This window comes from Rhincodon typus, chromosome 31, assembly GCF_021869965.1.
Source record: "Rhincodon typus isolate 14 chromosome 31, sRhiTyp1.1, whole genome shotgun sequence".
Taxonomy (NCBI): Eukaryota; Metazoa; Chordata; class Chondrichthyes; order Orectolobiformes; family Rhincodontidae; genus Rhincodon; species Rhincodon typus.
In genome coordinates, this window is record NC_063362.1 from 29,181,467 (window position 1) to 29,195,106 (window position 13,640).

At 37.0% G+C, this 13,640-nt stretch overlaps 1 protein-coding gene across 7 annotated transcripts in view; it reads right to left on the reverse strand.

The window, feature by feature from the left end:
- Positions 1-1,060: 1,060 nt before the first annotated feature.
- Positions 1,061-13,640, reverse strand: part of tardbpa (TAR DNA binding protein a) — a 20,073-nt gene continuing 7,493 nt past the window's right edge. The window contains exons 4-8 of one of the 7 annotated variants that reach the window (XR_007265308.1): positions 13,277-13,447; positions 11,763-11,907; positions 8,246-8,367; positions 6,842-6,997; positions 4,621-4,905 (exon numbers count right to left, since the gene is read on the reverse strand). Coding sequence is in view for 4 of the 7 variants with exons in the window: in XM_020512940.2 (XP_020368529.1) it covers positions 11,377-11,907; positions 13,277-13,447 (702 nt within the window). In the remaining 3 variants the exon portion in view is untranslated. Of the gene's footprint in view, positions 4,561-4,620; positions 4,906-6,840; positions 6,998-7,295; positions 11,908-13,276; positions 13,448-13,640 lie in introns of those variants that run through there. The other 6 variants (XR_007265307.1, XR_007265306.1, XM_048615142.1 and 3 more) reach the window with 6 other exon arrangements.

Below are 13,640 nucleotides of genomic sequence, written 5' to 3' on the forward strand. Positions count from 1 at the left end.
CTTTATTGCTATTTGCCTATTAGCCATTGGTACAATACACCTTTGTAATATTTCATCTTAATACAGAAAAGGATGTTCAGTAGACACCTAACTGACTTAAACCTGTTCAATACAACTTTCCAGTTAATAGTTACACCCCTTTCTTGAAATGCAAGATTTCCTCCCCAATGGAATCCAATATTGTTTGATGTAAAACTGTCTATTGCATTGTAGAGTGTTGTGGAACAAAATGGCAGGGTAAACAATATTCTGATCTTCAGACTGTCAAGGTTAGTGACATTGAAGAGGCCTTACGTTAAGACGACAATATCGATTAAGGTAATACGCATGCTGTAATCTTTAAGAAGTTTGAAGGTATTCTGTAACTGAGTGAACTTCAAACCTGTAATAAGGCTTCTTGGTCATGTGTATGAACTCAACAATTGTCTGATTTCCTAAAGTTCTCTACTATTTTGCAAACTTGACCTGTAACAGTAATACAGATTAACTAGGAGGTCACCAGATACAGTTGGGTTAACTTTAAAGCACATTTAAAGCTCAAATATCCAACACTAGTATCAAACAGCAGAGAATCTTCAAGATACTTTTGTCCGCTGCGTTGTCCCAAAGGGTGATCCTATTTGGAGCTGGTCAAAGATTAGAAAATACAAAGGCTGAACAACAAGATACAAGAAGCCCTGAAAGTTTGAAAAATATTATGATAAAGGACAACTGACTCAGTATAAATAACAGGTTTCATAACTGGATACATGTGCTTTCATTTCATTCTATGTCCCATTGTTTATATTCAATAAGCAAATTATTGCGTGGAGACTTACAAATGTTCAATAGGACTGTCACACCTCTACTTAATACTGGTTTCATCAGTTGAATCATCTGTTTGACCAAAATATTGTTATTAACTTTGCAAAAGAAAAAATTCAAAAGGAAGCTTTATATGTCAACTCCCAAAAACCATTCACTTGCTTACTGTTAAATCTCACTGAATGGCAATGAACTTGCATGGCCTAATTCTATTAACTATTTCATATTAAGAACAGAGACAGAGACAGAGACAATCTGCAACAAAAAGCACAAGAATTTATTAATTTTATGTTCTCAGCAAAAAACTGCATTTAACCCAAATCAAGCACATTTTTTGCATTTCCAGTAAGTGTTTCAAGCGTCTAACATGTCTACTAACATTTTAAAAAAGGAAAAGTACAGCACTAGGCACATTTAGTGACAGGGTAGTAGCAAATAGGGAATTCTGTCACTGATCAATACTTGGGATTTCACTTTTTACTTTATTCTTATAACCTAGACTTGGGCACAGAACAGTTCCAAAGTTGGCGATGAGAAGTTCAAAGCATTAATGAACCGTGGGGTAGTGGTCAGAATACAAGTGGAGATTGAGGCTTAGTTTTAGTTAGAAGGAAGTGAATAAAGGGATTTAAAGGGACTGCCAAATGTCAATTAATTTTATACTGAAACAAATTAACTAAAAAGCACAATTCTACCTCTTGACCATAATGTCCTGGATAAAGTCCGATCTGTCCCAGGAGGTGCACACCTAAACAGCTTGCATTTTAAAAATATTTTACTTTTAAAAGTTTAGAATTCTAAATGCAGTGCACTGGGGATATGCGCACTGAATTGTTAAAATGTGGTGGATACTAGTTGAGAAAATGATTAAAGCATACATGTTCCTGTGTTTTATAAAAAGTATGTGTATAAAACAGGGTTATGACAAACCTATGGAACACTGTTTTGGCCTCAACTGGAAGGGTCCAATTTAGGACAACAGATTTCATCAGGTTCATGAAGACATCAGAAAGGGGTACAAGAAAGATTTACATGAATGGTTCTAAGGGATTTCTGTTATTAGCATAGATTAAAGGCAACAGGCTCAGTTTCTCCAGAAAAATTAGTTTTGGGGCAGGCAGATTTCATAGACATGTTCAAAAATCAATATGAACAGTAAGTAAACAATTTTCATTGACAGGTATTTGATTGTTTCTTTTGTTACAGGCTGTCCAAGGAAAGAAAACTTAACATCAGTTACTAACATCTGGAACTAACTTCAGGAGAGTAGGGTCACAGTGAAGACTGCAGAATGAGACTAAATGAGTTCTTGCAGAGCCAAAACAGATACGTGACTTGATAACCGTTCTATGAAAAAAGCATAGGCTTGATTGCAGATTACTGGTCAAACTCAAATACACACAAAAGGAATACCATGCCAAGTTCGGAGATCAGTTGTTAATGCAACAGTTAATTTCAATTTTGCCGAGGATTAAAAATGTGGGCGTAGAATTGGTGGGGTACAGCAATTAGCTAAGTAATTCTGCTTCATATCGTAATCTATTGAATGTTCTTTTATATCATAACAGTAGTAATGTGCCCATGTTTTCAGTCACAAATGTTATGCAATGACTACTTCCAAGTGGAAAAGTGGATGCTGGCTAAATTATCCCTTTGGTTGGTGAGCTGACATTTTCTATGAATAATGCCTAAAGATAGGCCTTTGAACAAGTTATGGTGATAGCTAAATGGGGAACATCTCTCAGGTTAAAAACAGGGTACAAGAATTTCTGAATAGGAACTCAACTGACTCCCAATGTAATACTCTATAGACATGTTTCATTCACGCACTGGCAAGAATTGGATTTTCCATGGCAGCTCACCAATCTAAAACATTAGAAAGTACAAAATACAGTGAAATGACTTTCATTTACTTCAAAAACAATGCTCGAGGAAGAGTCAATTCCAGATATATTCATATTTAAAAATCTCAATATCAAAAGATAGAAAACATGCAGTGAGGTTGATTGCTCACATCTTGGGAAGGAACAAGATCAAACACATTATACAACAGGAGGGTAAATGCAATCACAAGACTATAAAGGTAAATAAGTGGTAAGTGTGTGGCACAGCAGTGTGTGGTGATAAGTGAGAAAAGCAACTTGATACAGGCGAATTCTGTTTTCTCAAACATACAACAAACCCACTGAATGTTTGGGAAGAACATTTGAGGGGTGAGATAACGATGAATTAAAAAGCTTTCACATTATAACTTGTTAATTTATTTACATACACGAGTGCAGCAAATAGGATGTGGTTAACAGCTCCCAGCTATGAAGAAAATAAGGCTAAAAACATTAAATATTTATAGTATTTCCTTAACTGGAAGGGGACACAATATTCTATTTCCAGTTCAGTGGAAAGCTTATCTCCATACACTTCTAAAAGGTCTCTCTCTGGTAACTAACTCTCCCTTGGTTGCAAAGGGCAGACCAGGTTGGCTTCAATTATCTCTTCATTAGACAATGTTAACTTTGTATGAAGCTGCAAAATGTGGACAGATGTTTTGAAACTCTCAATTTAGTCACTGAACTTCCCAACACTGGTTTCACCTTCTGCAGGCAAACATACGTTTGACTGTATTTATGGTCCAAAAACAAGCAATGCCCAATTTAGAAACCACTCGTTCAGAATGAAATTCCAAATTAAAGGTTAACGCTCTCCTCTAAATACATTATGGAATTGATTTTTTAAAAATCAAGTTTGACTGGCCAAGTAAACCAGATATGTAACTGTTCTGCCAAACTGACTGGACAAAACAGTAACTTTGGTTTTGCCAAAAACCATAAAAAAAAACAAGTCACTTCTGAATAAGGGGCAGCAGTTTTCACAGATCTAATGGTACTCAAGATGGTAACTCAATTAGTTGACGATAATCTAACATTTGAAAGAATACAGAAACTCAAATATCAAGATTTGTACCATACAACAGCTTAATAGTAATGATAAAAATGCAAGATTCGGTTATGCAAAGGCTAACAAATACTTTATCACGATAGCAAATGCTGCCTGCAAAAATTAGAAAGAACATTCTTGTCAGAAAATCTAAAGTTTAACAAAATGATAAAATCAACATGAGGCAGCATCAGCAATATAATGTGTATGTGCGAACAATTACCAGCAAAATTATAGGTTTATGAAGTATAAAACCACAGAACTAATTTATCAAGTTTAAACATTCACAACACATGCAAATATTCATACTGGAGATGTGTTTGAATATTTCTCTCTCATACCGAGCAGGTAGGATAAGCCCAAAGAACCTTACCTCAAATAACCACAGCCAGGTTTGGCCCACATGTTGGGTCTTCAGACAAAATTGCTCACGAAGTCTCCGGTGACATTATCCATTCTCAATAGCTGTTTGATTAAAACAGCATTTCTGACATACTGAACCACTAAAATACCAAATTTTACATTGGGTTATCTATTGGTGAAATAGTTCTGCCCAATTATCACAAGACTATTTTATATTTTTGGAGAATGATGTCCAAATGTACTGCTTTGACTTCAGGGGAAGTTATTTGAAGCACTACTAGAAACTAATACACAATTTGCAAGTTTTGCAGGTCGTTGGCCATAGACTGAAGAGAGCACTTCTTTTAGATTTTCAAATCTCACTGGGGCCAGGTCAGGGAGAGCCCACAACTGGACAATCACAAAGCTGCAAAGACAGCAGTCGATGAAAAGTCATGTAAGCCCACTATCCTCTTCGCCCTAGAGGAAACATTATAGCAGATAGCAAATTATCAGTCTCAAAAAGAAGGTAAATAAACAGAACCATGAAAAACATTTATTTTTTACATTCTTTTGTAGTGAAGTGAAAGGAACAAGGCATCTGTGGGTAGATTTACAGCAGGAAGAAATTCCCATACAATTTCTAATATGTAGTTTTTGCGGGCAGAGCACTTCTTTGCATTAATGGAGTCCTTTTTTTGCTGCATATTGTAGATGTCCATTTCAAATGGTGCAGTAGTTGTGGGAAGTGTTTGTCTGCAGTTGAAATCATTTCAGAAAATGCAATTATCCATGAAGGATATCATGCGGAGGCTTTATTTTTTCCTATTTTATTAAAGAAATAACAGTGTAAGGCTTTCAGGGCAGAATATTTTGTTGCAAAAGCTGTCAGACAAAAAGGTTCCTTAAAATATGTGTACATGTACTAGGAATTACATAGCCTAATGCATAACAGGGAAAATAAACCATGACAGTGTGCTTCCTACAACTGATACTTGTAACATAGGTGAAGAAAAAAAAACACTTGTGCCAGAATCAGTATGGTTTGTTGAAGACAGCAATTTTACTAAGGGGCAGGGGGTTTGAGGGTTGTGGTCAGGCAGGCTTTGACAAGTACATACAAATGTGATTAGGTTTCTTGGGCTGAAAGAAACCTAAGTTCCCTCTTGTATTTCAACAATAATGAAAATAAAGTTTTACAGACTACTCCTAGTTTCCTCAGTGGTATTTTAAGTGGCCTCACTGGGTTTTAAAATGCCCAAGACACATTACATCTCAGTATTCATACAAGTTATTTTGAGCACTGTGGTAGGAGACATTGCTATAAGTGAATTATTTTATGAATGGCAATTCTTAAATTGAGAAGCTTCACACCTATAATTATATATGCCTAGAACACTAACACCAAAACATGCACAAGGCTGGACAGGGAGACAGCTTTCAACATTCTCCACTATGTAGAATACCTTGTAACAAAGTCACTTACATACAAGTTTATTTCATTCCTTAATGTGCCAAACGTCACAGCAAATTAATTCTTTCAATACAAAGCCGCAGAATGCAGTCACTGTGCATGGCAAGGTCCCATAAATAGAACAGTTAAGCAGCTAGTTCATTTCAATGGCATACAGTGAAGGACGATTTGGCCAGGACACCACTGTTCTTTAATTAGTGCCAGTTGGAAGCAAAACAGACATCTCATCCTATGAATTCAAGATTTCTTTGGTTTTGGAATGTCAATTTATTTGGACAATGAATAGATTCCTGTAATTAAATGATCAGGACAAAGCTTCCAAATACTATGAAGTTTACATTGGTAATTGCTTCCTTTATAGAGTTACAGTTTTGGCACTTAAATTTTAAAGGAATGCTAACTTAATACCTTGCCATTGTCAAAATATCAGAAACATACACAAGTGCATAACTGCAATGCACAAATGCCTACATTTAAATTTAGAGATGATACTTCTTTTAGTAATTTTTCTCCAATTGCTTTTCCTCCAGCATTTTGCTAACCTGCACAGGTACCATTAGTCTTCCATAATTCGATGCAAATGATCACATGAAGATTATTGACAAATACTGGCAAGTTGTCACACCTTCAATGTTAAGTCAATCAGCACTAATTTGACCACTTCCTCTTGTCTAATATCAGTTAGCACATTCCTGTTACTAATTTTATAACTAGTCAGTCAATGATAGTGGTGGAATAGCAATACTGATCATTCCTGTCAGCTTTCTTATTTAAGTATCCCAAGGACACTAATCACTACATTAACCCCATAGACTAGTATTTGGAATACCAATCCAGAAAACAGTATTCCAACTTCAAATAAAACACAAACTCATTCTTCTCAAAAGGTCATCTTTAGGTTCCAGCTTCAACTAAATTCATCTCACATGATCTGCTCTGTACTTCTCCATGTCATTCTATTAATAGAAACCAGCACTTTTAGTTGATCTCTAGTCTTTGGTAATAGATTTGTTGCGCTGGTAATCCGTGGAACACTCAACCAAATAAAATTAATGGTGATGTTATCAAAAAGTTACGTCTGGTCCAATATGTGAACAAATATGTTGTGCTTAAAGCTGACAAACAGGTCCATGATCAGTTCATAGCCTGGAAACAAGTTAATCCAGGAATGCATATTAAAGCAGTGGCAGAAACACCAAAATTAGCCCAAGCTGTGATGCACAGAATGTCTTTAGCCCAACTCTTCAGCCCACAGTGATATAGCCCAGACAGGAGAGAATAGCTCACCCTATTGGGTGAGATATCAGAGGGTTGTCAGCACCATAGAAATTGCATCCGAGCATGGAAAAGTAAACCAGATAGGGAGAAACTGGACTGCTTCATTTAGTTTTCAGGTGGAAACAGGCGATTAGGAACCATTACATAATACCCTTGTGACAGTACCTAGAAACAGAATTTACTGATTAAGACTTCTGAAATACATCATCATCAGCATTCAAGAGACTAATTATGGTTCCAGATGCAAATCCAACATCAGACTTGGAAAATCTGTATGTAACGTAGTTCATAACACTGATTTCTAGCTTTGGCATATTTTATATATACATTTTGACCAAAGTCTATTTTGTAGTTTTTCCCATTTCATGTCAGGATGCAGAGACAAGAATGTTTAGTCAAGTCAAGATTTTATTAAGAATTCCCTACATTCAGATATTAAAAAAAAAAGGGCTTCAAAACACACTAAACTCAAGCAATCATTTATTAAGCCCCGCATTCGTAATAAACTCACAGAAAACAGACAATCGTACACTCTTATTCGAGATGGACACGGAGCTCACCCAAGTCATCTCTGGCAGGCAGCAATGCCACAATACACTCCACAAAATATTGTTCCTTCATAACTCCACATCATATCACTTATCCACACTTACATATCAGTAATACAAAAATACATCACCAACCATTCGGCACACACAAATAACAGGAAGGGAAGGGGAAAGGAAGATACAAAAAATATTCAGGGGTTGAAACTAAACTCAGTCGGTCCAATTTTATAAATCAGCCTGCAATTTATTCGAGTTACCAATTCCTTATGGACACGATGTTCTTTTTCTAAAAAAAGTCACAGAAGTAGGATTTAGAATAACTTTTATGAAATCAGACTTTTCAAATACTTAGTTCTTATCTTTAAGAAACTTAAAACCAAGTAAGAAAATTTAACACAATTTTTGTAATTTGTGGAGCCCAAATGTTCCTGGGTTTCAACCCCTAGAGATATTCATTTCACTGAACACATCCAACAGTTTCCAATTACTCAAGTTACAAGCAAATATCACCACACTACAGTCCTTTCCCCCCCCCTCAGTCACGGACAGTCCTTTGTGAACGCAAGAAAAGAAAAACCATTCGTACTGTATCCCACTTCTCCTCTGCATTCTCTCACCATGCCAAAGGGATTGAGAGCCACATCTTGCCATGTTTAAAAATTCAATATGCACCACCAGGTCTCTGCACGCGCTCTCTCCTTCCTCGCTCATACTAGCTCTCTCATTCGTTGGCAACACCATAAGCATCAATCCCACACCAGGCTTCAAATCAAGTCACCACAGCTCTGTGCACATCATTTCGTTTCACAGCGCTGATAAACGAATCCTTGAAAAGAACAGTAGAGGACAAAAATGGAACACCCACCGTGGTCCCTTTGAATAGAACCTGCAACTCCATGTAGCTTGAAGCAATGCAGAGAGATGGTTTACAGAAAGCATTTTCTATACAGTATGCAGGTGTTCATGCTTGGTGATCCAGGCCACTTCCTTAAAAAGATATTTCAATTTTTTGAAAAATCTACACAATACACCATTAAGTATGTTCTAACCATCTTAAAGATTTTGCAAACTATTTATATAAAAGTTTCTGCACCACAATACGGCTTTCAATTCATTGTCAGGCTGTATTTACCTGTCATGGCATCACTGACATACATCTTTCTCATAGCTGATACTGTGGGAGTATGATGTGGAGGTGCTGGTGTTGGACTGGGGTGGACAAAATGTCATAAAACACACGACACTAGGTTATAGTACAACAGGTGATTTCAAACAGACAAGCTTTCAAGAGCCTCAGTCCTTCTTCAGGTGTTAGTGAGTGAAATAGTATCAGAATTTATAAGTAAAAGATCAGAAGGTTCACAATATTGATGAGTGTGTACTAAACAAACCTAAGTTGCTATTAAATCTTTAATTGGTTAGGTGGCTTTAATTAATGTGTATGTAAATCCCTGAATTCTTTTCAAGTCATAGTCCTGAGAGAGCTAAAGGTTTTATCAGTGTAAAAAAAAAGACATTTTAGGTCAGACAATGCATGTTAGATGTGAGGCCTTATTTAGAATCAGTTTTATTTCAGTTTGGAGTGAGACTGGTTTTATTTCTAAAGGAGGAATTTATAAAATGCCACATTGACTGTATATAGTGAGCTTCTTGAACAAGCAAATATAAATTCACCCCATAGATTCACATGTGGATGAGAGAGAGAGGGGGGGGGACAAGTGTGTGACTCCCCTCCACAACACACACACTTTCCCCTCTCTCTCACTCACGCAAGATGAATCTATATTTGCAGATATGTTTATTTTGTTCAAAAAGCACACAATTTATGGATAGTCAATATGGTGTTTTATAAATTCCTACTTTAGAAATAAAACTAGTCTGACTCCAAAATAAAACATATTCTAAACAAGGTCTCACACCTTACATGCATTATCGGACCAAAAACTTCACCTCTTCTTTACACTGAAAACCTGTAGTTCTCTCAGGACCATTGACTGGAGGGGGATTCGGGGATTTACATACACATATTAATCAAATTAAAATCATCTAACTAATTAAAGATTTAACAGCATCTTAGGTTTGTTTTGTACATCCTCAATGATTGTGAGCCTTTAATCTTTTACTTATAAATTCTGTGTCTGATACTACCTCTCTCACTAACATCTGAAAGAGGACTGAGGCTCTGAAAGCTTGTGTTTTCAAATAAACTTGGACTATAATATGGGAGTAGTTCATTAATTTTAAGATGGATAGAATGTGGATGAAACAGCCTAACCAAGTGCACGTGGATACACTGCTAGGTATTGATGTGGTTAACTAACAGCATTCATGGGCAAAGGGCAATGTAGACAGAAATGCTAGCAGCTCACTAAACGAGCACAACAGAATAACTAAAGATATCTTCAACTAGGGTATTTTCAGGTTTTTCATACTGCTTTCATATTGCAAATGGAGCTTGTTGGTATTTGATAGATGCAATCAGTAAATCTCAATCTAAATGATCATATTAGAGATGATTAAATCAAAAAACATTTGGCCATAACCATTCATGTTACTAGGCAAAGAATGTTTTTTATTATCTATTTAAGATAGCTATTAAGTTTATGATACTAAATATGTAAGACAGATCAAGAGATTTACAGTCAAGCAGAGTAATATTTTACTCTAAATGGAATGCTCCTTCTTATCATATCAGGAATAAAAAAAAGGTATCCTGGAAGTGGTACTTTCATCATTGTGAAGTACAGAATAAAAACAGTACAGGCAAGTGAAATAAGAAGATAATAACCAAATCCTCCAAACTGGAAGGTAAACCAGGAGTCTCAGACAAAGGTTCAACTACTTGTAAGCTTTAAGGGTCAAAAATTGCTATTCTAAACAAACAAACAGGCAAATTCCCTTAGTCCTTTTACTGTGCCAGAAATGTGTCTTAGATAGCATGAGTTCCATTCCAAATATGGAATGATGAAAAACAAAATAGCTCCATAATGGAAAAAAAGCACAATAAACAGTTGCAAAATTCTGAAAAGGGTCACACAAGTCTAGTTCCTAACAATATTTCATGGAATGTCTTAACCTCGACCTCTCTGCTTCACTGTACTATGTAGATAAATGAGGTGGTTTTAAATTACTTCAGGCCAGAACAGGGAAAAAAAAGCCAGAAAGTGCCAGAGACTGAACGCTAGTCTTTAGCAGCATTCAGAAGTAATGATAAAGAACAATATTAAGCTGATCAATTTTAGAATAATTATACTCAGTGCAGCATCTGAATGAACCAGTCATTAACAGGATGGGATTTACAAGGTACCAATGAAGTTATTTAGTCTACATACTATCAGGTCTTATTACAATTATTTGAAAAACTAAATATTTTCTCAGTTCACTGTGCAGTATTTCGAAATACAATATAACCTGGTTAGAAAACAAGATATGGTCTTGCAGAAAACTAGCTTGCACAGTAAGGAGAAAATCTAGTTTACTCAGTGAAAAGGTAACTTTTAAGAATGCAGCGTTTACTATATGAAGATAAAGTAGAAATATTCTCATGCATTTGAGCTTAAGTTGCATCTGACTTAAGAACATGCTGGCAATTTATAATTGAAACCATTGCATCATAATGCAGTGATGAAAAATCTGAAGTTACCCACATTGTTCGATTCAATGTGTCTTACTTTACTAAGAATCCCGGAACATGCGGAGAAGGAATAACAATGTGCACACAGATTATAAAGCATATTAAAGATTTAAACTCAAGACAAGATTTGCATACTGCAATGAGCCAGGGAGAGCACCTATTGCAAGTTCCATTCCTCAATACAGTCGCTTTCAAAATTCACCTTACTGTCAGTGTCTTGAACGACATCACGAAACACAACCACGTTTAAAAAAATTTTCAATTATGCAGCAAGAAAAAAATGCCATGGAAAAACTATTTTACTTACCATTATTAGAATTCTAAACTCCTGTCTGCTCATTTGCTAAACACCAGAACTCATTTTACATTCCCCACCCTGATGATTTGGACTCCATGCTAGATCCAAAACCAGAGCCAAATCCAGGACCACCCGAGTTGGATGCTGATCCCCACCCTAACGCACCAGAATTTGAGCTGTATGAATTATTGTTGGTTCCAAATGGCTGGTTCTGCTCCCTTGGTACGTTTCCCTGATTTGGTTGTGGGTTTGCCCCTCCCGCACCAGATTGGTTCTGCTGACTGGCAAGCATTCCCATCATTCCCCAACTGCTTTGTAAGGCTGCTTGGGCTGCAGCCATCATTGCTGGGTTGATGCTAAAAGCCCCAAAATTCATTCCACCTCCACTCATATTACTGTTTGGACTGCCACCTAATCCTCCCCCACCACCTCTGCTGTTACCAAACCCACCCTGATTGCCAAAGCCTGCTGTGTTGATACTGTATCGTCCTCTATCTAGCTGCTGTCTAGCATTCAAATGCTTAGGCTCTGCATTGGAAATGTGCACGCTGACCCCCTTAATGATCAGATCTTCACCACAGAGAGATTGGGCAACCTGTGGGGAAAAAAATAAAATCAATGTGCAAATCAAAGTACTAATTAGTAAGCAATAACCTAAAAAGAACATTCACTCTCTGGCATGTTGCAGTCTTCATGTACTTATGTCAAGCAATCAGTTTCAATTTAATTAGACAAGCTGGAGTAAAAGGCAAATTATTACAATGTATGGTTAATCATCACAGCATCATACCAAAAGTGAAGGTATAAAGTGGAATAAAGTGAAATAAAGCCAATATGTCCCATTACCATGACTGCCATTATTGTTCACAGCTCAAAATTTGCTCAGTAATTAGGCATGTTCCTAAACCTCAAATTGGTTAATCCTAAAGAGAATATCCTCAAAATTTCATTCCATTTTACTTATTGAAATTCTAGTGAGACACTTTAATGTTAATGCAATGTTTGGCAAGATAGCTTGTAAGATCAAGATTATCTACCAACTGACATCAATTTCCAACATGACTGAACTGTTGGAAAGCAATGAGTGAACACAAGTCATCTTTCACCAAGGCTGGAGAAGAGAGATTGATAAGGAACAGTCACGGGGATACCAGAAGCCAGGTTTGGCCCTCTTTAGGGGTTTATTCCCAATTTTAAACCAGCAACATTGGATTGTGGGAGACGACTATTTTGCACTTTGAATAATTTGTCAATACACATATCGTGCATTCTCTCGGAGTGGTTCTACAGAAGTCCTTCTCAAACCTTTCCCTACAGTGACCCCACTTCACAAAAACTGTCATGACCCCCCAAGTGAGACCAGAGAGGGGGCACGGTCATGAATCTGCAAAAGGGGTCACCTGTCTGTTGAAATTGTGGAGACAACTGTTAACTAACTCAAGATCTCCACAGAAGCCACTGCTGTTTTGAAGCTCATGCCCCAATATCTCAGCCTGCAGTCCCTCTCTGGGTTCCAACCCCACTTTAGGGAGTCTTAACGGCAATCAACTACTGCCTGTCCCAGTAAGGTGCCTATGCCTTTGGGACAGCAGGAGGCAAGTAAGTTAGCAGGGAAGTGAAAATAACCATCTTTATACTACGATAACAAGGTGTAGAGCTGGATGAACACAGCAGGCTAAGCAGCATCAGAGGAGCAGGAAGGCTGACGTTTTGGGCCTAGACCCTTCCACAGAATTTCAATTTCATGTTTTCACATTCAATTCTGCTCAATGGTCATAACGTGGTTACAGGCTTTGATCATCAGGTAGCTGCATGAGCAAATTTCTGATTTTTAAAATTTCCTGCCTCCTCTCAAAAACATTAACAAGCTGCTCATCGGCAAGACAATTGATCATTTAAATTAAAAAAAAAATTAAAGAACATGGTAAAGAAATATACCTTAATATTTACTTAAAAAAGCATACCTGGTCATCAGCAAATGTGACAAAAGCAAAAGCGCGGAATGGTTTTGGGATAAACACATCAGTCACATCACCAAACTGGGAAAAGAACTGACGAAGCTCATCAGCACTCATGTCCTCAGTGCAGCGACCCACAAACACCTTTCTGCTTCTCAAAGGCTCATCTGCATTTTGCTACAAAAAGAAAAACCATCACAAATAGTTAAAAATTCCAAAGATTGTTTTCTTCTTGGTGATTTCTACACCCCCCCAACCAAGACATTTTCTTAGATCAGCATGTTCTAGAGCCAACTCGAGAGCAGGCCATTCTACTGCTGGCAACGAGAAAGGAGACAGGAATAATTTTGTATAGTGCAAATATCCCTAG